Here is a 24,366-nt window from a genome sequence, read left to right as displayed (position 1 = left end):
TGATTGGCGCAGTAGTAAAGGCAACAGGACTGTCCAGCTTCTGTAGCGACAGTCGCGGGATCGAATACTGCGGGGGCATGGTCGGAAATTGATGTTCGTGATTGTTTAATATTTGTGAATGTTTTAGGCACAAGTTTAAAATCCAACAAGGAAACTGATCCCACTCACGCCAGCATCCAGGCTTGGTAAGACTGGATGTCTTCTGGGATGATTTCTAAGTTGGTCAGTCGCCAGTCGGTAGGCTTAATACTAAGCCCCGTGGTTCGGAGCTTCCGTTAAACAGTAGGTCCAGTCCAGATATATCCACATTGGTAAAAAGGAGACTTTAATATGATATAAATATAATATCTATCTATCTATCTATCTATCTATCTATCTATCTATCTATCTATCTATATATATATATATATATATATATATATATATATATATACAACATGTATGTTATACATGCTACAACATGTTAGGTTAATGAACTAATGTGATAATTCAATTGTTATGAAAATAAAAATGTAAACATTCCTAACTAAATTAATAAACATCAAAATAGTTCCTTTTTCAACGTTAATATATAATAAATAATAACTTAACTGAACTATTTATTAAAATATAGCATCTAAAAATTCAACTAAATCAACAAAATCATTTAAAAAATTAGAGTTTTCGATTTCCATTAGTTTTTGACCTCTTTTAAACTCGTAATAGAGGATTTGTATCTACGCTTCACTTGAATCTAATTGCTTAGTCACAATAATTGGCCCGTAGCAAGATCATCCAATGAAACGTGATAAAATAGCGTCAGACTTTACCCTTTTTACTTTCAGTGCCAGTTATTTTCACCAGAGTGAAAAATCAGAGTTTAAAAGGACACGAGCTAATACAGTAGATGTTTAAAGCTATTATTGGTATATAAAATAGTATTAGCAGCATTATTAGTTAACTTTTATGAGCTAATATAGAACTAATATATTAAATTAAAGAAATAGACATGAAAATCAAACGGGGATGTACTACAAAGAAGAAATTGTAACTAAAGTTTTATTATTTTCAATGTCCTGTATTAAGTTACTGTTAAACTCAAATATAAAGCTGGTTATATTCAAATTTTATAAATATATAAATAAATAGAACTGTTTAGTTTCCAATTGGTTTACCAATGTTCATATATAATTTAGCTATAACTACTCATGAAATTTGAGATTAAATGTGTTATCAGATTGACGTGCAATATAGAAATGAATTTTAGCTTGGCAGATGAAATATATATTAAAATTTTCTTTTTAAAAAGGACTTGTCCCTCAGTAAAAATAAATAATTATAAACTCCCGCGAGCAGACAGCGTTAAACATCTGGGAATGCCTTTTGATCGACGTTTAACACGGAAAAAATATATTGTGACAAAATACAAGCAGCTTGGGCTTAAACTAAATCAGATGTATTGGCTGATTGGCGTAAGTCTAAATTATCCTTAGATTACAAAGTTTTGCTGTATAAGTGAATACTTAGGCCCATCTGGACCTATGGTATTGAACTGTGGGGTACTACTAACAAATCGAAAATAGATTTCTTCCAGAGGCTCCAGAGTAAAGTTTCAGTAGTAAAGTGTTGCGAGTCCTTGTCGATGTCTCATATTACGCCTCCAACAAACTAATTCAGCGCGATATCCCTTTATAACCCATAACGAGTGAGACTCGAAGTGTTAGAGCGAAGAACTCTGAAAGACTGTTAGTGCATCTCAATGCACTCGGCAAACAGTTAAACCTGCGCGATGACAGTGAAATCCGTAGGCTGAACCGTAAATTATCATACGAACTGATTAACGGACACATATAATGAGATATAATAACCTCTAGAATAAGTTAGAATAGTCTTTAGAATAAGTTAGGATAGAGTTTAGAATAAGTCAGAATAGTATCTAGAATAATATTTAGATTATAAGTTAGTACGGCAGATCCCTGGCTGAAGCGATCTTTTCAATAGAGTTATATTGTATAATGGAAATCATATTATAATACCTATTGCCCACGGGCAGATTATCGAAATTATAAGAGATTAATTTACAAAAATTTAAAAAATCTGTCACATTTGAATCAATATAATGATATTAATATCAATAAATTTAAATATTCAGAAAATAACAGTTGATCTAACTCAACATCGATCTGTAGAAAATATCATGTCCCGGATATGTTTTGTATTGTATTGTTCTTATGGTTATGAATTTAATGACAATCATTCAATATAAACAGAACTTGTTATAGATAAACATATAAATCAGTTACGTATATGTTTTTGTATACAATATAACAGAATGTATATGAAATGAGAAAAAATATCTATCTGAAACTCGTAATATAAATCATCATCATCGCGGCTATGAAAATATCTCATTAAATTGCTGTACGTTTCACGATAATTCTATGCGCATATTAAGATTAATTGAAACCCTCATTAAAATGCAATTAATATTAGATAGCATCTTTGATATTACTAATAATTATAGATGTACCGTTTACGATAAGGCTTATATATGTTCAAGTGATATATACTAAACAGTTATTAGTTATGGGCTGTGCTTTAATAAAACGGAGAATACTCCATTTATTTATATTCTGATATACGTTCAGATATTCCATATTTAAACAATTACTAATATATGGAATAAAACGTAATGATAAAATTATTGAACCGAAATTACAACGTCAAAAATGTATTCTTGTATACGATTTTCAATTTGTCATATTAAATTATTCATATTATTTGTCAAATATATTGAATACGGAATATAACATAGTACCAATAACGTAGGCATACAAGAATGTATCGCTCTATCGTACATATAATATGATTAGATTAAAAAATTTATAAAAATTCAGAACAATTAACATAAGAAGAATTTTAAAAGTTATTAAACAATTAAGACTGATTAAAATCTAAGGACAGGTCTCAATATAAATAAGCCATTAATGCATTTTTTAAATTAAATATTACATATTACTTTATAATTAAATGTTACCTTAACCTAATTCCCAATATATCTGCTGCTGGAACAGTTCCACTTTGTTCATTCTAAAATCTTTCTTTAAATTTTAATAATCACCAAAGTATTAATAAGTTTAAATCACTATATCACTGAAGATTATAAAAATAGTATGATGAATTAGATAATTTTCAGAACTGCAACAATTTCAGATAATCAAATATAATAATATATGGTATTTATTTACTTTTATGTTGTAAACATAAACATGGAATATTAAGTGATGATATATATTTGCATATTAATTAAAATAATAACGAATACAATTTGCCACTTCTCAATATAATTAAACCACTAATGCATTTTTGAAATTTTTGTTTCCTTCCAGTCGATTCGAATTCCTGTTAACCATGATACCATAAATGAAATAAAGTCCAGTTTATATTATGAACAAGTAATGTTAATGTTAGCGATGGAAACTATTGACTGAAAACAGTCAATAATAGTAAAACAGTCGAAACAGTCGATAGTCAAAAAAGTAGCGACTGAAACTCGCGACACAGCTGTTTTTTCCATTCGTAATTTCAGACGAAGATGCACGAACCCTATCCTGTATAAACTGTGAGAGAGGAAAGGACGGAGATTATTGCTTGGGGCAGTTAATTTTATATGTGCTTATATTTTCCAATGGTAGTATAAGCGAGACGGAGATGTATACTTTCTGTATTATTTCACGTACTAACTTACTAAAAAAGAAAAGCAAAAATAATACATACATGCAATTTATAATTTAATTTTAAACGAAGTAGAATTACTTTTATATTTGAATGTTCTGTGTATCTGTAAAAAGGGATTTTTTTATATTGGGAATTGCTTTATCGTATTTTAATGTGCATTTAGCTATTTTTAAATAGTATACTATAATAAATATAGACAATACAATATAATTTAAACGAAACCTAAAAACTAAAGATGTACAATAACCATAAATACTCTATACAAATTAAACACATACCTAATCGTTAAAAAAAACCTAACCCATGATATAATTAAAAATGATCTGATTGAAATGACGAAAATGTTTTACTTATTATTGAACGGAAATGTTTTTCAACAAAAATTGAGAGAGTAATCGAAATTTTACCGATTATTGCCATTAAAACTGTCAAAATATTTTACTAGTTATCATTCCCAATTTTAATCTTTTTACCCCATTACATTAACAATCTTGAAGAATATCGTACCAAAATACTGCTATATTAATATACAATATATTGCTATTTTCAAGCAAACTACCAAAAAGAGTATAAAACTACATATATTACATTTATTGAGGAATACATATTAACGTATTTTCTCGCACTCGTCTTGCTTGTGAATTAATCGAAGTACAAATGAAAAGTATATATATTGGCATTATTTAAAAAATGAGAATAGTAAATTCATATAAAGCGTTTTCGTCGAAATATATAATATATTATGTATCTTCTTACTTCATTTTTGTTATATTTGTCAGCTAGGTTTACAATTGCAAATTTCACTGCAAAATGTGTTTATGGCAAATAACCAAAATCTATCGAAATAACACAAACTAGGTTTGACAATATTTTCACTATAAGATTAGAAAGATATTTGATATATTACATTAATGACAGTGACAAATGTTGGTATAATGAAATACATGCACAATTATCTTAAAAACTAATACTCACTAATTTTTTTAAAGGGCATTTAATTAAATCTAATTGAAGTAGCTAAATTAATTTTAATTAAATCTAATATAAGCATAAATTGGTTACATTTTTATCAAGCCAGAACGTTAAAAATCAATCGAATGAAACAAGTAGAACCGAAAATAATAACTAAAAGCACGACTGTTACAGTCGATAGTCAATTTCAGTCGATAGTTCCCAATACTAGTTAATACCTTTTAAAAGCTAAGTAAGAATATTTTATTTGGAAGTGTTATTTTAAGAATAATGTTAACATACTTTATAAGCCTTATTGATATTTTCATATTTTCATGTATTTCTAGAATTAACAAATCTCTCTTTTCATTTAAATTTTTCTTCCTGAAAATGTTTTTATTTAAACAAAACTTCGTGGTTAAAAGCGGTAGTGTACGTTAAACTAAAACGTAACACTATTGGCAACAAGCACGTCTCTATTTCAACTATACTGAAAATTATTTCACGTCAATTAGAACCTCTACTGACCCAATTAATGAATTTATCAGAGAGAGTATGCGTTCCCCAACCATCCCAAGATACATTACACAAATTATGGGACGAATAGGTCATTTAGATTTCATCCAAGTTTAGGATGACCCTTAAGTCTACTAGTATATATCTTTCATCCGTTATTTGAAGCGTATAAAGTTTGATTTTAAAGAGTGACAAGTTGTTGTTTTATTAAGCAATTTATATATGTAAAAAGTGGAGATATAGAAGTTCAATGAAATTTTTTAAATTAAAATATAAATTCTCATTTTAGTTAAATCGGATGGCCAATGGCATTATTAAAAAAATGAGAACAGTAAATTCATATAAAGCCTTTTTGTCGAAATATATAATATATTATGTATCTTCTTACTTCATTTTTGTAATATTTGTCAGCTCGGTTTACAATTGTAATTTTCACTGCAAAATGTGTTTATGGCAAATCACCAAAATCTATCGAAATAACACAAAATAGGTTTAACAATATTTTCACTATAAGATTAGAAAGATATTTGATATATTACATTAATGACACTGACAAATGTTTGTATAATGAAATACATGCACAATTACCTTAAGAACTAATACACAGTAATTTTTTTAAATGGTATTTAATTAAATCTAATTTTCCCTAAGTTTTTATAATCAACAAATTATTAATAAGTTTAAATCATTATATCACTGAAGATTATAAAAATAGTATGATGAGTAAGATAATTTTCAGAACTGCATCAATTTCGGGTAATCAAATATAATTATATATGATCTTTATGGATATAAACATGAAATATTAAGTCATGTAATATATATTTACACATTAATAAAAACAATAACGAATACAATTTGACACTTTATATTTGCAATATAGAAATTATATTAAAGTATCAAAATCAATCAGTTCAACTCAAAACGTTTGTCTACAAAGTAAATAACTAAAATAATTGATAAAAGTTTCAAATAATAAGTTGTGATATAGTTACGTACTTTATTGTATTAATACTTAAGCATCTTAATATTTTGCGGTTTAAAATATTTCCAAAATTGCTGTTAATTATTCATAATTTCTTCTAATTGTACCATGTGTTCCATCTAGGCAAATTATGTAGTTAGTTTCATTTTATCCACACATTTTCATTACTTCATTTAAGTATTAACATCATTTTTATCTTTCATACATATTTTTCACTTAAGTATATATTAAAAAAATACATTTGATTAAAAAAGGCATGTTTGATTAAAAATATATTTTTTTACCTACATTTTTACATAAAATTGCCTTATTCTTTATTTATTTATTCTACTATTCAGTCTTTAAAAGAGTACCTGTCATATTGTCTCCTGTTAATATATTTATTAATTTTAATCTATCATTCCATGTAATTTTCTGGAATATCACCATTACAGGGTTCATGTTTAATTTATCTTTTATGGCTTTCGTTAATCTACTGCTTACTACTTTACCTTGTGTCCCACATAAGGATTAAAAACCGAAAACCTCATCAAAAATGGGAAATTAAAACGTGCATTTTAACTTTTGATGCACAAATTAATTTATTTATTACCTGCAATATTTGGTTACGACTTTTTTACGAAATAGATTTACTAATGAAACTTAAAAATGGATTAGAAGTTAATACTAATCAAATTTACAGAAAAATAAATTTTATAATTACCTATGATAAAATGATATGCGATGTTTCCAAAATCTTATCAATTCCTAAGCAAAATCAACTTTTCTTGGCTGTTTTATTTTCTGTATTTTTCACAGCTTACACTAATCGATTATTAGTTGCTCTGATTGATATACAATAGTCTGAGCAAAACTTTTTTTTGAAATTCCATGCAAATTAGCGAACTTTTATGTAGTTTAAAAATCCTTAGTATTGCCCCACCCCCTGAGTTAAAAACCGCCATAAATATTTTTTAATTCTTTATTTCCTGGCGAAAAAAAGACCAGCAAAGTCTTGCATGACAACGTTAGGTCATACGTTGGAGGAGTTGTACAGGAAACACTCTTACGTGAACGTGAATAGCAAGTGTGTACTCATCGGAGGTAGTGCCGTTTGATTACCACTCACTCATATCGATGCAGCATGGCTTGTTGCTCACAGGGTTTAGAATTGCTGAAACTGTGCGAAAAACGATCGGTGATTGGATCGCTGCCAAACCAATATGATTCTTACGATACGGATGCTACAAAGATGAGAAAATGTGGGAAAAAATTATGGAAAATCTTTTGATTAATAAATAATATATCAGTTATTTTTAATATATACTGTGATATTATTTTATCATCATTTTTTTGAAAATGATTTTCTAATGCGTAATCTAAAAATTGATTATGTTATATGTGTAAAAATAGTATCCAAAATTATATTTAGTGCCAATCCAACATGCTGCCAAGCACTATACCACAAATCTCATAAACGTATTAAATGTATATTGTACATTCACACAAATAAATTAATGAGACCAAAACAAAAACAATGATTCGCGTAAACGTAAAATTCCAACGTTCAAATATAATATCGCGTTTTGTTGGCTTTTATTTTATATCCATTTTCTCTTAAATATACGCATTATCCTATGAAAATTAACCTTAATATATTACCCACCGAAACAGAATTATTTCCTTTTTTCACTTCGGGCTTTCGTATTACGGTCATTTTAGGGTCGGAACAAGACAAAAGCCTGAAAGAATGAAAATTAAGCTTTAAATTAATTTTTAAACATATAGAATATCTTTGGGAATGCTTTAAATTCATTGCATCCGGTATACCGTCAGATATACGAACTGTAAAATTGGAGGAAATGTTTTGTAAATACGTACACTACACTATTCTGTATATAGAGCTTAAAATATATATGACAATATTAATAATATAGTATAGAAAGAAACCCACCATTCATTGTAATTTATTTATCGTACTTCAGTAATCTCAATAACATTTTAATGCATGAAAGCACGTAATTCAAATAATTAACTTGTGTATTTATCTGAAATAGTCTATAATATTTCATTGTTTTCGTGTATTGCCATGATGGTTACCATAAGATTAGTGATTTAAATTTTTTTACAAACTTCCGAACGAAGAGCAATATTTATAAGATTTCGAAGACATATACCTAATCAACGCAGGAAATTATTTTTATTGTGTGGAAAATAACAAAGGTTGTTTCACTAAAACCCCTGTAAATTTATGATTGTAATAACATGGAATTTTGATATGTATCCTATAAAGTAATTAATGGGTCTATCAACATAGACGTCATTAAATTAATTATGTGATATAGTATAGAAAGAAATGAAAGTTTATAGAGTCTACATGGTAGGGGTGTCGACCACCGAGAAAAATATCGATATTTTAAAAATTATTGATATATCATTTTCGATATTTAAAAAAAAATCGATATATTGATATATCAGAGAAAAAAATATCGACATTTTAATAAACCCTTATATTTAAGTAAAAAAATATACCAACCCTTTAAATTTAAGTATCAATTTAAAAGGTTTTAAAAATAATTAAATTTTATAATGTTTAAGAAATATATTTAATTTTTTTTTAAATATCGAGAAACATCGGCTTACAAAAATATCGATACATCGATATATTGATATCGAAATATCGGCCAAAAATATGGATGTTTTTTCGGCATCCCTATTATATGATGCTATTTTTGAAGATAAAATCTGTTTTATTATAAGCTTCAAACTATTTTACATGTACTATTCGAATGTTTACTTTTAACCTTATGTACTAAAGAGGATTATTTGTTGAGGTTGAAATAAAATCCATTTGTATTCAGTTAAAACTTTACATATTTCCGAACTATTGTATTAATGTCGTAAAACTATGGGTAAATGAAAAGCGAACCTATTGCTATTTTAGGGATTTACGAAATGTCGACGACGGTTTTTCGCTGAGATGTTTAAAAGCATTATTTATAGGATTTCTAAGAAATATGCTTCGAACAGTTACTTAGTATTGGAATTTTATATACGATTATTGGAAAAGGTTCTTCCTAAGATTTAGTCCGTTTCAATTATATTTTATTCACTTTAAATATTATATAGTAGAATTAATATATTTCTTGTATGTAAATAATTGCAACATATATACCCATATATAATTTTCAAATTCCATTTAGATAACCACTATACGTCGATATATATAGTTACAGCAATATCCGGAAAATAATTTAAATAATCCGGTATTTTACCAATAAGGCTATACTAAAAGTATATAGCCTCAATATTCTAAATAATTATCGATATTTCATTAAAGGGTGAGCTATATCTTCTAAATGTTGAGACTTTTTAAAATATACACAATATTTATTTATTTATTTTATTGATATTTTTACGATTTCTGCAATAAAAATTAGTAAAACATTATTTCCTTATTGCAGTTACTTATTATCTGTATCAAGCAACTCTTTGCCTTTTACACAATCGAAAGAAATGCCTAATCAACACAAATGGAAATTATTTTTATTGTGCCGAAAATACCTGACAAACCTGCAGAACAAGTCGAATCTTACAGGCCTATTTCGCTACTACCTGCAATATCAAAGCTATTTGATAAGCTGATATATAAACGTGTTAAACATTTGGTAACAATACCAGATTTCCAGTTTGGTTTTTGAAATCACCATTCAACTATCGATCAAGTGCACAGAGTAACTGCGGCTATTGAAAGAGCGTTTGAAGAAAAGAAATACTGCCCTGCAATATTCCTGGATGTCTCACAAGCTTTTGATCGGGTTTGGCATTTGGGATTAATCTGTAAAATGAGCAAATTGTTACCGCGTAACTATTGTCAATTGCTGGAGTCATATTTATTCGGAAGAAAATTTAGAGTATCGCACGAAATGGCGTTCTCGACATTTAAAAATATCTCGGCTGGAGTTCCACAAGGTAGCATCTTAGGACCTCTCCTGTATCTGCTCTACACTGCTGATATTCCAACAACAAAAGAAACACTTCTTGAAACCTTTGCTGATGACACAGCTATTATGGCAAAAGATATATCTCTGCCTAGGGCAATAGAAAAAGTGCAAGTGGCAGTCAACAAAATCTACAAATGGACAAAAGATTGGAAAATTCAACTTAATAGCTCCAAATCTGTCCACGTTAATTTTGCATTAAGGCGAAATAATAAAAACTTAATTATATCACTCAATGGATGCCCGATTCCTCAAGCAGAATCAGCAAAATACCTTGGAATCCATTTGGACGGTAGATTAAATTGGAAGCATCACGTTAGACAGAAAGCAAAACACATTAGAACCAAAATAAAACAACTATACTGGTTAGTCGGAAGATACTCTCAACTTGATCTAAAATCAAAGAGGTTGATCTATAATACAATTATAAAGCCAATTTGGACCTATGGGATGCAAATATGGGGTTGCACTAAAAATTCAAATCAGTTAGTCATACAGCGCTGTCAAAACAAGATTCTTCGATTGATTACCAATGCCTGTCGCTATGTAACCAATGAAGAGCTGCACGATGACCTGGAAATCAAATGGATTTGCGAAGTTGTGCAGGATTTCGCCTTGAAACACGAAAGAAGATTACTAAATCATTCTAACGTGGAAGCAATACAACTGCTGGACAGCGCACAGGATGTCAGGAGATTGAAACGAACAAAACCATTCGAACTTTTGTGAGCATTTAGTGTGTATTATTAGTGTAAACTATAGCTATAAGTTAATAATTAATAAATAATTGTAATTTTATAATTGAGGAATACATACTGATGTATTTTCTCGCACTCGTCTTGCTTGCTAATTAATCCAAGCACGTAGGAAAAGTAGTAATAAATTAATTGTAATAATAATAATAATTAAGATTGTACTAAGCGTATCTAATAGATGTTATAAAAAAAATTGTGCCGAAAATAACAATAACAGGTTATTTCATTAAAGCCACCGTAAATTCATAATTGTAATAACATAGAATTTTAGCATGTATCTCGCAGAGTAATTAATGTGTCTATCAACAAAAATGCCAATGAATTAATGTGTGATGTGATATAATATAGGTTTCTTTTTAGTAGAAATTAAATAAAACACTAATAGAATATTCTAGTTAATACATCGCTTTAGAATAGATTAAATTCTATATCATAAAATCATAAAAGTTAGGAATGATTTAAAATTGAGATTTGTTTTTATAAATTCCAAGATTTCATGTGAGATATGTTAATTGTTAAGTTTGCCAAAATTGTATTGCTTTCGTTAGTCAGAATTTTACATCATTATTGGAGAAATAATAGCTGATTTTGAGTTTTGATGTATGTTCAGGAAAGTTGGTAGATTTACTATATATAAAAAGTTATAATACAAAATAATTTTGTCTCGTTTTTGCTTTCGTTGGGTGTAACTTATTATTATCTAACTCAAAGATTTTTCTATTGACATCAGCTGTGTGGGTAATACCGCTTCTACCTGTTTTAGAATTATATTCACTGAACATTTTTAATGGTCGTCGATTACTTTCAGCAATGTATTTCTAAAAATCACAAAGAAAATATTTTTATTTGAAATTAACTTTCTGGAAAAGTATATATTGAGTCGTGTTATAATATATTTGGAGCCTATAAATCATATTTTAAGACCTATAGTAAACTCTGATATTAGAACTGCGGCATGAATATAGTTACATAATATTTAACACCGTGTATTTATTATCACAATCTCTCAAAATAAATTCGTAGTATTAACAAATATTCTGTAAAATAATTAAAAAATACTATCAGTCCAACCCATTAATAAAAAGGAACATCCTGTTTAGCAAGTAAACCCTGATATTTAAAGAAATTCCTAAAAAAATCTAATACCCTACCTGTTTTGAATTTGCTTACGCTGAAATCTGTATAAAAGCTTCTGGTGCTTGAGCAGCTATCCTGCTAATGTTTCAGGACGTTTTCCAATTAAACTAGATTCAAATAAAATTAAAAGGGTACGACTTAATTAAAACAGAATAAATAATTAAAAAACATATAAGCTTTAGTACCATATAATTAATAATAATGATTTCTTATATTCCTGTAGTTGTCTACAAATTTTTGTGTGTGTAGATTGTTAAAAAGTTTTAAAAAAATTATATTATATTTTCTTCCCTGTTAATAATCAATTGTTAATACAATTAAGTTACTGAATTGTGCAGTGAGTTCATGAATATGACAGGGGGAGCTAAATATTGCGAATAAGCTGAATGTTGAAGTAATTCGTAAATTAACTCATTGATTTTAGTAATACATTCATGAGCTGTGCGAACAGATGCATTATCCTGAGGGAAGCTTGTGTGTTTTCTTTAAACCACGGTTACAGCAAAGTAAAACAAATATTTGATTAATAGTAAAATTGGTTAATATTATTTCGTCTTCTAGAATTTTATTTTTTCTCGAAATAGTAAAATTTGGAGCCTAGTGTAATCTTTAGGTATTATTTTAAGATGGTATATGATATATGATGTTCTTTAATAGAAGTGAAATTTATAAAATTTTGATCGATTTACAAAAAGAATTTTAATTTACTACACATGCTTTACTGAATAAAAATAAATATAATGCAAATGCAAATATTCAACCATTGGTAGTGATGTTCACTTGATATATATATATATATATATATATATATATATATATATATATATATATATATTTATATTTTATTTTTTTTATTTTATATATGTATATATATATATATATATATATATATATATATATATATATATTATTTACTATTTTGTATTTGAATAAAACAATTATATTATGAATAACGACTACTGAACCAATTTACTATATTGATTTTAACATTTCTATTAAGATTCATTAAAATATAATTTTAATAGAACAAGAAGTAGAAATGCCGACTTGGTTTGCTGTTGCTATAGCGGTTCGAATGCTGCTGGGGAATGGTCGTAAATTTATGTTTGTGATTGTTTAACATTTGTGATTTTCCTTAGGCAAGAGTGCAAAATCCGACAAGAAAAATTATCTGACTCATGCCAATAACCAGGCCGGTAAGCTTAATGCCAGTCAAGATAAACCTTTGTTGCAAAAAAATGTTCGTATGTTTGTTTTAAATTTTTACATTAGATCAAAAATCTGTTTAAACTATATTTATTGATATATTTAAAGTAATTAATATATTTTAAATATAAGATTTAACTAATGGTAAATTTTTATTTAAACCCTATGGGGTCTTTGTTGATGTTTATGTTTGTAATAATCTCGACAGATTCTGAATATAAAATATCATAATTCTCGCTATTCTCCCTTCCTTCTACTGCTATGTTGTCATGATAAATGTGTGAATAAAAGCGTCACATATTTTGATGTGGCGGTTTTTAAAATAATGCAGTAATTTCGCGTAATGGCAAATGACCGAACGCCCAGGGAAAATGACTAAAATTTCACCCATAAAATTGGCTGTTGAGTCTCTCCATCCTAATTATTAAACTCGTATAATATATCGCAACTCTTGACTATATAATTAATTACAACATCGGACATAATATATCCGACAAGTTAAGTTGACAGATAAATATGGAAAATTCGGATTTAATATTTGTTTGGAATAAGTTCTCCTATTCCCCATTTGTATAAAGGGAGACCTTCATATTTCAGTTGTTTTACTGGGGGACATATTTCTGTGTAAACATCTATCAAAAAGGGCATGAATTTCGAAACAGACAAATATCTCTGAGGAGAGACAAACGCGGGTGTTAAAAGAACGTGATTTTTGCAGCTATGCTCGTATTTCATCTCTTCCAGATAGAAAAAAAACTTTTGTTCTACTTTTTACAATTTTTAACCTCAAGTGCACAATAGAATTTTTCTTTTGTACATTTACACAAATAAATCAAACTAAACTATCACATCTCACCAATCCTTATACACCAGTATTATTTCTAAATCTGTCTAGAACAATACTACGTATAATTTCTAAATATTAGATTATAACTAAAAATGTTTTCTACGTTTAATAAGTTACTGATCTATGTATTTTATATTTTTAACAGTTGCAATTACTAATTTGACCTAATATTAAATTGTGGCTTTTCTAAGTTTTTTTTTAAAGATTAACGATAACCTGCGATCACTCTGTGGTCGAAATTTGACCACATTTAATAAAGTTAATCATGTTTTTCTCGTTATAGAGTAAAGAGTATATCTTAAAAATGATATGCTAATATTATCAAAACTTATTTTGACAATATTTTCAAGGTCAGATCAGGAATATATTTGATATAACTAATACTCACTGACTTTTTTGAAATGGCATTTAATTGAAATTAATTTCCACTATTTTTAATAATCTACAAAGTATTAATAAATTTAAATTAATACATCAGTGAACATTATAACAAAGCTATAATGAGTAAGATTATTTTCAGATCTGCAACAACTACAGAACATCAAATATAAATATATGCGATTTTTATTTACATTTATGTTATAAACATAAACATGGAATATTAAATGAAGTAATACATTTTTGTATATTATTTAAAACAATAACGAACACAATTAGGTACTTTATTTCTTACAATATAGAAATTATACTAAAGTAATGTATTTATAGTCATTATAAATAATAAATAGTTAAAGTAATTTATAATATAATTTTTATATTTTATTATATTTTATATTTTTCACCTAAAATATATATTTAAAACAATAAATTTAAAAAAAACAGGTTTATTTAATAAAAGAATGATTTCTTTATATACACTTTAAAATAAAATTGCATTGTTCTTTACTTCTTTATTTCGCTATTCAATCTTTAAAAGAGTATCTGTCATACTTTTCCTGTGAGTAAATTTATTTCTTCCAAACTAACATTTTATGTAATATTCTGGAATCTCACAATTTTATAGAAGAATATTAATAAATTTTTCAACTACCTTTAATAAAATTACATGCTACGTCTCTAGAACGTTGTCAATTCGAGTTCACCAGATACATTGTTAATTGAAATCCTTATAATTGGATTGATTGATGTCTATATTATGAATCTAAAAAAGCAGCTAAGGAAAATTGAACACACGATTATTGTTATTCTAGAATTTTGTTAATCGATATTAGGATGAAATTTTTGCATATGTCGTGTTTCTCTTTCACGGCTATATATACCTTGTGATAAAACAGGCATATTTATTTATTGTCATTGCAAATAATATAAATGTAACTTTATAAGAACATACTTTTTTAATCATAACTACCACAGCTCTTTAATTGTTCCAGCAATACAGGAATAACCGCAAGTTACTACCTTTCTGTGTTAACAAATACAAAACGCAATGACTTGTCCTCCGATTTATTGAGTCGATTTACGTAGAACAGAAACAGCGAATAATACTGTATTGCTGGCTTGGTTGTCGCAGTTGTAAAAGCGACAGGAGGGTCTGGGATTACTGTGGCGATAGTCACAGGTTCGACTTCTAGAGTGGCATCATCCTGAATTTATGTGTGCGATTGTTTAATATTTGTGATTGTCGTAGGCAAGAGTGTAAAATCTGACAAGGAAAATAATCTCAGTCACGCCAGTAACCAGGCTGGGTAAGATCGGATGTCTTCTGGGATGATTTCTAAGTTAATCACTCGCCAGTCGGCGGGGTTAATGCCCAGGACCGTTGTTCGGAGCCCACGTTAAAACTGTAGGTTCAGTCCAGAAAACCCCATATTTGATAAAAGGAGACTTTAAGATATATTTTTTAAAAATGTACTGTATTAGAAATAGATCTGGTAGCAGGCAGCGAATCGGTCAGGTCCAATGAAAATAGATCTTAACTTATTTGTTTATACATCATGTGTCGCCAATTTGACGGCTATTTCTGGTTGCTTGATTTGGGCGTATTTCATCCTATTAGAATTTACTTATTTGTAGGGCATATTACACAAAATATTAGGCCCAAAAATGTTTACAAATTCTCTCGTTTTCTTCAAAAAATGGAGGCACAATTTTCAATATATATATATATATATATATATATATATATATATATATATATATATATATATATATATATATATATACATATATATATATATATATATATATATATATATATATATATATATAACTACTGAACCAATTTACTATATTGATTTTAACATTTCTATTAAGATTCATTAAAATATAATTTTAATAGAACAAGAAGTAGAAATGCCGGCTTGGTTTGCTGTTGCTATAACGGCTGGTTCGAATGCTGCTGGGGAATGGTCGTAAATTTATGTTTGTGATTGTTTAACATTTGTGATTTTCCTTAGGCAAGAGTGCAAAATCCGACAAGAAAAATTATCTGACTCATGCCAATAACCAGGCCAGTAAGCTTAGGTAGGGTCAATGCCCAGGACCGTTGTTCGGAGCCCACGTTAAAACTGTAGGTTCAGTCCAGAAAACCCCATATTTGATAAAAGGAGACTTTAAGATATATTTTTTAAAAATGTACTGTATTAGAAATAGATCTGGTAGCAGGCAGCGAATCGGTCAGGTCCAATGAAAATAGATCTTAACTTATTTGTTTATACATCATGTGTCGCCAATTTGACGGCTATTTCTGGTTGCTTGATTTGGGCGTATTTCATCCTATTAGAATTTACTTATTTGTAGGGCATATTACACAAAATATTAGGCCCAAAAATGTTTACAAATTCTCTCGTTTTCTTCAAAAAATGGAGGCACAATTTTCAATATATATATATATATATATATATATATATATATATATATATATATATATATATATATATATATATATATATATATATATATATACATATATATATATATATATATATATATATATATATATATATATATATATATATAACTACTGAACCAATTTACTATATTGATTTTAACATTTCTATTAAGATTCATTAAAATATAATTTTAATAGAACAAGAAGTAGAAATGCCGGCTTGGTTTGCTGTTGCTATAACGGCTGGTTCGAATGCTGCTGGGGAATGGTCGTAAATTTATGTTTGTGATTGTTTAACATTTGTGATTTTCCTTAGGCAAGAGTGCAAAATCCGACAAGAAAAATTATCTGACTCATGCCAATAACCAGGCCAGTAAGCTTAGGTAGGGTCAATGCCCAGGACCGTTGTTCGGAGCCCACGTTAAAACTGTAGGTTCAGTCCAGAAAACCCCATATTTGATAAAAGGAGACTTTAAGATATATTTTTTAAAAATGTACTGTATTAGAAATAGATCTGGTAGCAGGCAGCGAATCGGTCAGGTCCAATGAAAATAGATCTTAACTTATTTGTTTATACATCATATGTCGCCAATTTGACGGCTATTTCTGGTTGCTTGATTTGGGCGTATTTCATCCTATTAGAATTTACTTATTTGTAGGGCATATTACACAAAATAGTAGGCCCAAAAATGTTTACAAATTCTCTCGTTTTCTTCAAAAAATGGGGGCACTATTTTCGGTGTGCTGATTGATATATAGATAATGCTTTTTTAAGTGTTTAATTCTCACACATCTTCAACACCAAAAGGGTTTAAAAATATTCATATTGAAGGAAAGACAGAACTTCCGTTTTATATAGAATTATTTTATTTTATGGAAAAAGTGACGACTTATCGATATTTTAAGTCCTCATACGTTTTACCAAATGCTTGAAATGATAATTTATTTTTGTATTTTTTATTATAGTTTAGGATTATAATGACCAATAGGTGTAACATATTATATTATAGTATATAATTATTAGAACTTATCTTATGTAGCATCTTAAAAGTTTGAAAATCAGAAATGTTTCCTGCAATAATTATAAAATGTTTTGTCCCGAAAGTGCTCTAGCTCTAAAAATATACAATTTAGGATTATCATTTCCGTTTCCTTATTCTGAAGGTGATATAATTTTTCAGAACCATGCGAGAAGACATATTGTGCATGGGGTGCCCAGTGTGTGAATGCTCCTGATGGAAAGGCCCTTTGTCAATGCCTGACATCCTGCAGAGCTAAAATCGAACCTGTCTGCGGAACGGATAATGTGACGTATGAAAACCAATGCCAGTTGCGAGTTGCTTCGTGTAGAGCACGACTCGATACAAGGGTTAAACATAATGGGGAGTGTGGTAAGTTATTTCAGTATTTTCTTGAAATATTTATACAATTATACGATTTTTTTGACCTTTTCATACTCCAGATAAAAAAACATCCGCATTATGTTCAGAATATGATAGATGCCACAATAAAATCGAAAACAAATAAAATATTTTCTGTTCTATCTTCTACATTTCAATGTCAGGCATACTAGGCAATATTGGTTAAAGAAAAATTATATAAAGGAGTAACCAAACTATTGACATCTTTTCACTTCCAGGTACTTATATTAATCTGCGCGACCATTTGTTGGACAAAAACACAGATATAATATAAAAATACAAATATTCAGTACATAATTCTCCATTATATTTCTAATTAACAGGTCAATCAGGCTTGCCATAGTAAAACACATTTTTGGCAAAATTAGTTTTCTTATTCAAAATAATACCCTTTAAGGGTGATACACTGATTATAGCGACTCTCCATCTTTTCGATACCATTTTTGTAGCACGTAGTTTTTTGTCCTTGGCTTTAAAATAGACCACAGTTTCGACGATCACCTCTTCATTCGACAAAAATTTCTTCCCAGCGAGCATTCTTTTGAGATCTGAGATCAGGAGAATACGGTGGATGAGGAAACAATTCGAAGCCCAATTCATGGATTTTTGCCATCCTTTTCACTGACTTGTGACACGGTGCATTGTCTTGGTGAAGCAGCACTTTCTTTTTCTTCAAATGCAGCCGTTCTTCGGCGATTTCGTCCGTCAAAATGTCCAATAACTCTATGTAATAGTCGCTGTTGATGGTTCTTCCTTTTTCCAGATAGTCAATGAAAATTATTCCAGGCGTATTCCAAAATACAGACGCCATATCCTTGCCACCCGACTGTGTTTGTGCGTTTTCCCACGCTTTGGAGGGTGTATCGGGCGCAGTCCACTCGGATGACTGTTGATTGGACTTCGGAGTCAAATGATGGAGCCATGTGTCATCCATTGTCACATATCTACGCAAGAACTCGGGTTTATTACGTTTGATCATCTTCAAACACTGCTCCGAATCATTAACTCGTCGTTGTTTTTGGTCAAAAGTGAGCTCGCGCGGCACCCACTTTGCACAGAGCTTTCTCATATCCAAATATACGTGAATGATATGATATACACGTTCAGTTGATATCTTTACAGTGTCTGCTATTTCATTCAATTTCAATTTACGGTCATTCACAACCATTTTGTGGAGTTTTTAAATGTTTTAGTCGGCAACAATTTCTTTTTTGCGTCCATTGCGTTCACCGTCTTCGGTGCCCATTTCATCACGTCTAAACTTTCTTTTTATCAATTTTTTTCACAATAACAAAAGTTGCTTCACTCCAATTGCTATAATTCACAAAGTAATGATACGACAGCTCTCAAATTTATACACGGATTTTTTGAGGGCTAGGGCCATCACATTTTGAGGTTATTTCTGAGCAAATTAATTCATTCGCTTGATTTTTGCGGATTCGAATCAATTTCTGTATATAAGTTGGAGAGGCATTGGTGTTAATTCATGTTAAAGTTTATCGAGACCAATATTTCAAATGACTTTCGATTAATTTCAGATCTTATGAATATAAATTAAAGTTAAAGTCTTTTCGACTCACGAAGATCTTACTGTTATAACAGTGGTTTAATTATTATTCAGTAAATGCATGTAGAGTATCTAATTCTGAGCCTGCCGCTAGTTTTAAACCTAACTCCTGTACAAGAAATATACCAAGTTATATAAATTTCAATTTGCTGAGCGCTCATCCGAATAGGCAACATAAAGTCCTTTTAGCCAAGTTTTGCCCTTTGAGTCTCCCGGAAAATGTATTCTTTCGGCAGTTTACCCCCTTTATGCTTTCCGACCAATGTTAGACGTGTTTGTGCGTAACGTTAGCTTGCTTAGAATGATATGTATAAGTCCTGTGTCATTGAAAAGAAAAGAATAATTTTCAATATTGATATCATATATCAATAATTTTTAAACAAAAATAGTGGAGAAATACAATAAAAAATGCATTTAACGTGTTTTAGATATATATATCTTCTCTTCATAGAAAATATATTGCATTTGTACACCCCAATAACAGTGCAAATAATATTTGATAGATTTCTAAAAGCCTTCGACAAAGAAATAGAAACTCCTTTATCTCCTTACGTATATTCCCATATAGGTATTCAATATTTTATGAAATATTTTTATTCAAAATATAAAGACGATGTTACTACGTCTCATTGCCGATCGACATTATCGCTCTATAAAATTTATGTTATTACACCCTTCTCGATATTTTGCAGCAATAAATATGACAATTGGTAAATTGTATCGGAATATCTTTTCATCCTCTTAGAAAATACTATGGAAGGTTTATTTCGTATTCATATATAACAACGACCTAACTATAACTTGTAACATAAAGATAATCATTTAATCATTTTGTGTCTCCTTTTCTTGTCCCTTCTCTATCAACGTACCAGGAATGGGAAGTAATTTTGAGGTATTGAGCTCATTTGGAATTCTAAATACTGTATATTGTACGCAGTTTTAAAGTATTGGGTATTGAACAAGTAAATTACCTGAAGATAGGATATTTTGATCAGTTCTCTCTATTAATTAAAAGTTAATTTAAACAACTTTGAAAGAATCTAACCTGTTTGTTAAATTAGATGATTTCAACATTTTCTTACATAAAATATTATTTTTTCATTTAGTATTATAGAGTTATTCAGTGTATACAAGCGTTAATCATTGAACGCTCAAAATTGAATTTTTGACATTCGATGATTTTGTTGTGCTCAAACTTCCAAGGAACTTTCAAACAACTTTTCAGTTGATTAATCAAGTATTCCTAGATAGTTGCCTGCTATAGGAAAGATCCCAAACGAGGAAAATTTGCTACCATATAGATTCACTGAAAATGCCACTTCAAAAGGTTTTAACATTGACATTGAAGGTTGAATTACCTGGTATAATTCACTAAATAATTTTTTGGAACGCTATTTCAAGTGAATAAATAAGCCGTTCACAAATATGTAAGTGATTCACGAAAGTGACATCAATTAGCTCGTGAATTACTTACTTATATTATACTTATTTTTACAGTTACAATACAATACAATGTTATTAAAATACCCGAACTATCTTCAATCATGTGGATCGATCATATATTATAAACTTAACTTGAATAATAACTAATCGTGAATATAAACTTATCGTGAATGTTTGCGAACCTTTTTTTATTCCGGTTTGACCAGCTAGAACCAAATGGCCTTTTGCTGATATCGCTTCGGGTTCGGGATAAAGAAATTTTGCGAGCGAAGAAACCCTGAGATACGAGTGGGATTCTCGTAGTTGGCTTATCTACCGGGGTTTGTCGATGGGTAAGGATTTGATCAAGTTGTTTTCGCATTCTAAGGCACCTTACACTGAGCATTTTCGTGACATTTTACACGAACGGGATGCCTTATTCGAAGTGAGTGTTCACGTTATTCATAAACCATGGGACTTTTTTGGATTTAAACACTTAGAGTAGTGCAAGTTGTCTCTCAGAGGCATACCTGTACTACAATGATGCTCCGTAGAAGCAGACTGGACGGACAAGCATCTTAAACACAGTCGCTTTCTGGGGAATTGGGAGTTTGCTTTTGGTGCATTTCCTGCAGAGGAATCGAAATAGTAGGCTGTACACGCCATTGCTTTTGTTTATAACCTGCTGTATTTGAGCTGATCACTTGAACCTGCGGTCGAACGGGAGACCGAGTATGATACCTTCTGGAGCCAGGTGATAGGGACTTGTTCGATTTGGAGGCGATAAGCGCGGAACTTCTTCTTCTGAGTTTTACTCGAGTTAATCTGCATTAGCCAGAATTTGTACCACGCAGTCGCCTGATTGAGTTGGATTTGGAGTCTGTTGCGGATGGCGTCGGGACTGTAACCGGTGGTGAAGAGAGCTATATCATCTACATAAAACGCTGTGTGTCAATATTTGTAAAGTTGGAAATCAGCCATATAGAGGTTGAACAGGGCTGGGGCTAGCGGAGCACCATGCGGGACTCCTGCGGAGATTTATTTTCGAGAGGAGACTGCATCGCCGATCTTTACTTGGAAAGATCTACCGTCCAATTGTGAATCATTCAGGGTGCTTGCGAATCTCTTGGTTCGCCCTATACTTCATCGGATAATCACTTTTTCTTGGAACCAATAATTATAAGGTTTTTCCTTTTCCAAATAAACTACAGGCAAGGCAGCGGCAATAAGTTTGTCAGAGAGGCTCAAAATACCGTCATAAAGCTGTTAAAGGTCAGATGTTATAAAAACGATATTTTGGTAAATAAATATAAGAATTTCATAAAAATATTTAACAGTTGGACTAATTTATCTCTCTGACATCCTGAACAATTGCGAATTCATTGTTCCCTAGGGAAGAAAGGTTTTCTGTGGCGAATGGCGATTAAAACTGTATCGACTTCGAGAATCTCAAGTGTAAAATAATGGTTTAGTCCAAAAGAACTATTCACAAGAACACCAACATCAAATCAAGTCACATATAGTGAGAACAGCAGGGTACTGAAGTAATATGAAAATAGTAGTTGCAGGAAATGATGATAAATATTTTAATTAATACATATTGTACAATTTTTTTTTCATTAAATGTCATTTTAAACTGAAAAAGTGCTACTTACCTGTGCCCATTATATTTTTACGTTTTTGAAGTTGTAGTATTGACATATTTGACATAAATCGCTCTGATTAACTAAAAAAGTTTAAGAATATAATGTTGGTGATTGACACTGAATGAACTCATTATCAAAATTCGATTTAAAAAAATCATTATTTAAGTAGAAATCTGGAATATGAAGTTAAGTTTAAATACCTCAGAGCATTATCATTTGTTCTGGTTGATGTCTAATAGTCTAATCTTTTGGTGAGGATGGCCTAAGAGTTATTATAAGATAAAAATATATATTCCAGAGATTTCAAGAGGGAATTGTGCTCAAGATGTTCAAGTGGTGAATTGGTGGTGGAAGTATTGGTCGGTATATGAATTCTTGGGAAGCTTATTTATGGCTCTATTTATAGAGAGGGCAATACTTCTAGAGGGGAGATGTAGTTCGGAATATTGATTTATGTTATTAAAACAATAATAGTGTCAAAACTCTACTCAAAAAAATATCTAAAAATTAATAGTTTAATAGTAATAATAATAATAATAATAATAGTTAATAATTATATGTCAATATAGCTTTCCATTGCTATTTCTAAATCACCCTTTCATAAAAAAGAGGTATATTATATATATTTTATAATCAGATGTTTGCAAGGTGTTATGTATTCTATTATTTTTTAAGAAAGTTACAGCTGCACTCCCAATGGTTTTCAATTAATGTTCGTGGTAATGTAATATTAATGTTGATGATAAAACAGTCATTGAAACTGATTTAATATTATATATTTTAATTTTGTAGGGCTATGGATGGGAAAATCAATAATATTTTTTAGTAATCACAAATTGAGAATTACAGCCTTGTAGGTACGTTAATATGTTATCTGTATAATGTAATTTTATATAGAAATTAACCTATTATGTATTATCTAGTTTCCAGTTATTAGTAGCTATCATATAACGTCATCACATCTTTTGAAAGGCACCTAAGCAGACCTATCATATTAATATTTTAATATACTGGGACTCAAGCCACGATATATCAGTATATATTCTTGTCCTGTCTCTATGGTCTTCCATAGTTTATATTTATATTTTAATGATATTTTTTACTCCTTATTTTGTAAATGGATATGTAAAAAATTACCCATAAATAAATAAAAATTGCTGTCCTCTATTTCTACTTCAAAACGAAATCATACAAGTACTACTCGTAAAAATAAGTAATATATAATGAAGCAAAACATGAAAAAAATAGACTTTCAGAGAGTGTGAACTAAAAGTTACCTGATCTGGTATCTAAAACTAAAAAAATATTTTCCTGTTGCTCGTATATATGTGAAAGTTTACTGATTGATTTTTCAAATATGTCATCACAATGACTGAAGGAAAAATA

The 24,366-nt window shown here is 29.5% G+C and overlaps 1 protein-coding gene across 4 annotated transcripts in view; it reads left to right on the top strand.

The window, feature by feature from the left end:
- Positions 1-24,366, top strand: part of LOC143197307 (agrin) — a 507,226-nt gene that overhangs the window by 352,057 nt on the left and 130,803 nt on the right. For all 4 annotated transcript variants that reach the window (XM_076405663.1, XM_076405662.1, XM_076405660.1 and 1 more), the window contains one exon: positions 18,106-18,315. In XM_076405663.1, coding sequence (XP_076261778.1) covers positions 18,106-18,315 — 210 coding nt within the window. The remainder of the gene's footprint in view (positions 1-18,105; positions 18,316-24,366) is intronic.

The sequence above is a fragment of the Rhynchophorus ferrugineus genome, unplaced genomic scaffold, assembly GCF_030347505.1.
Source record: "Rhynchophorus ferrugineus isolate W39M unplaced genomic scaffold, kcgeb_rfMv2 rfM5, whole genome shotgun sequence".
Lineage (NCBI taxonomy): Eukaryota > Metazoa > Arthropoda > Insecta > Coleoptera > Curculionidae > Rhynchophorus > Rhynchophorus ferrugineus.
The sequence above is the reverse complement of the archived record's forward strand: the minus strand, read 5'-3'. Positions and strand labels throughout refer to the sequence as shown.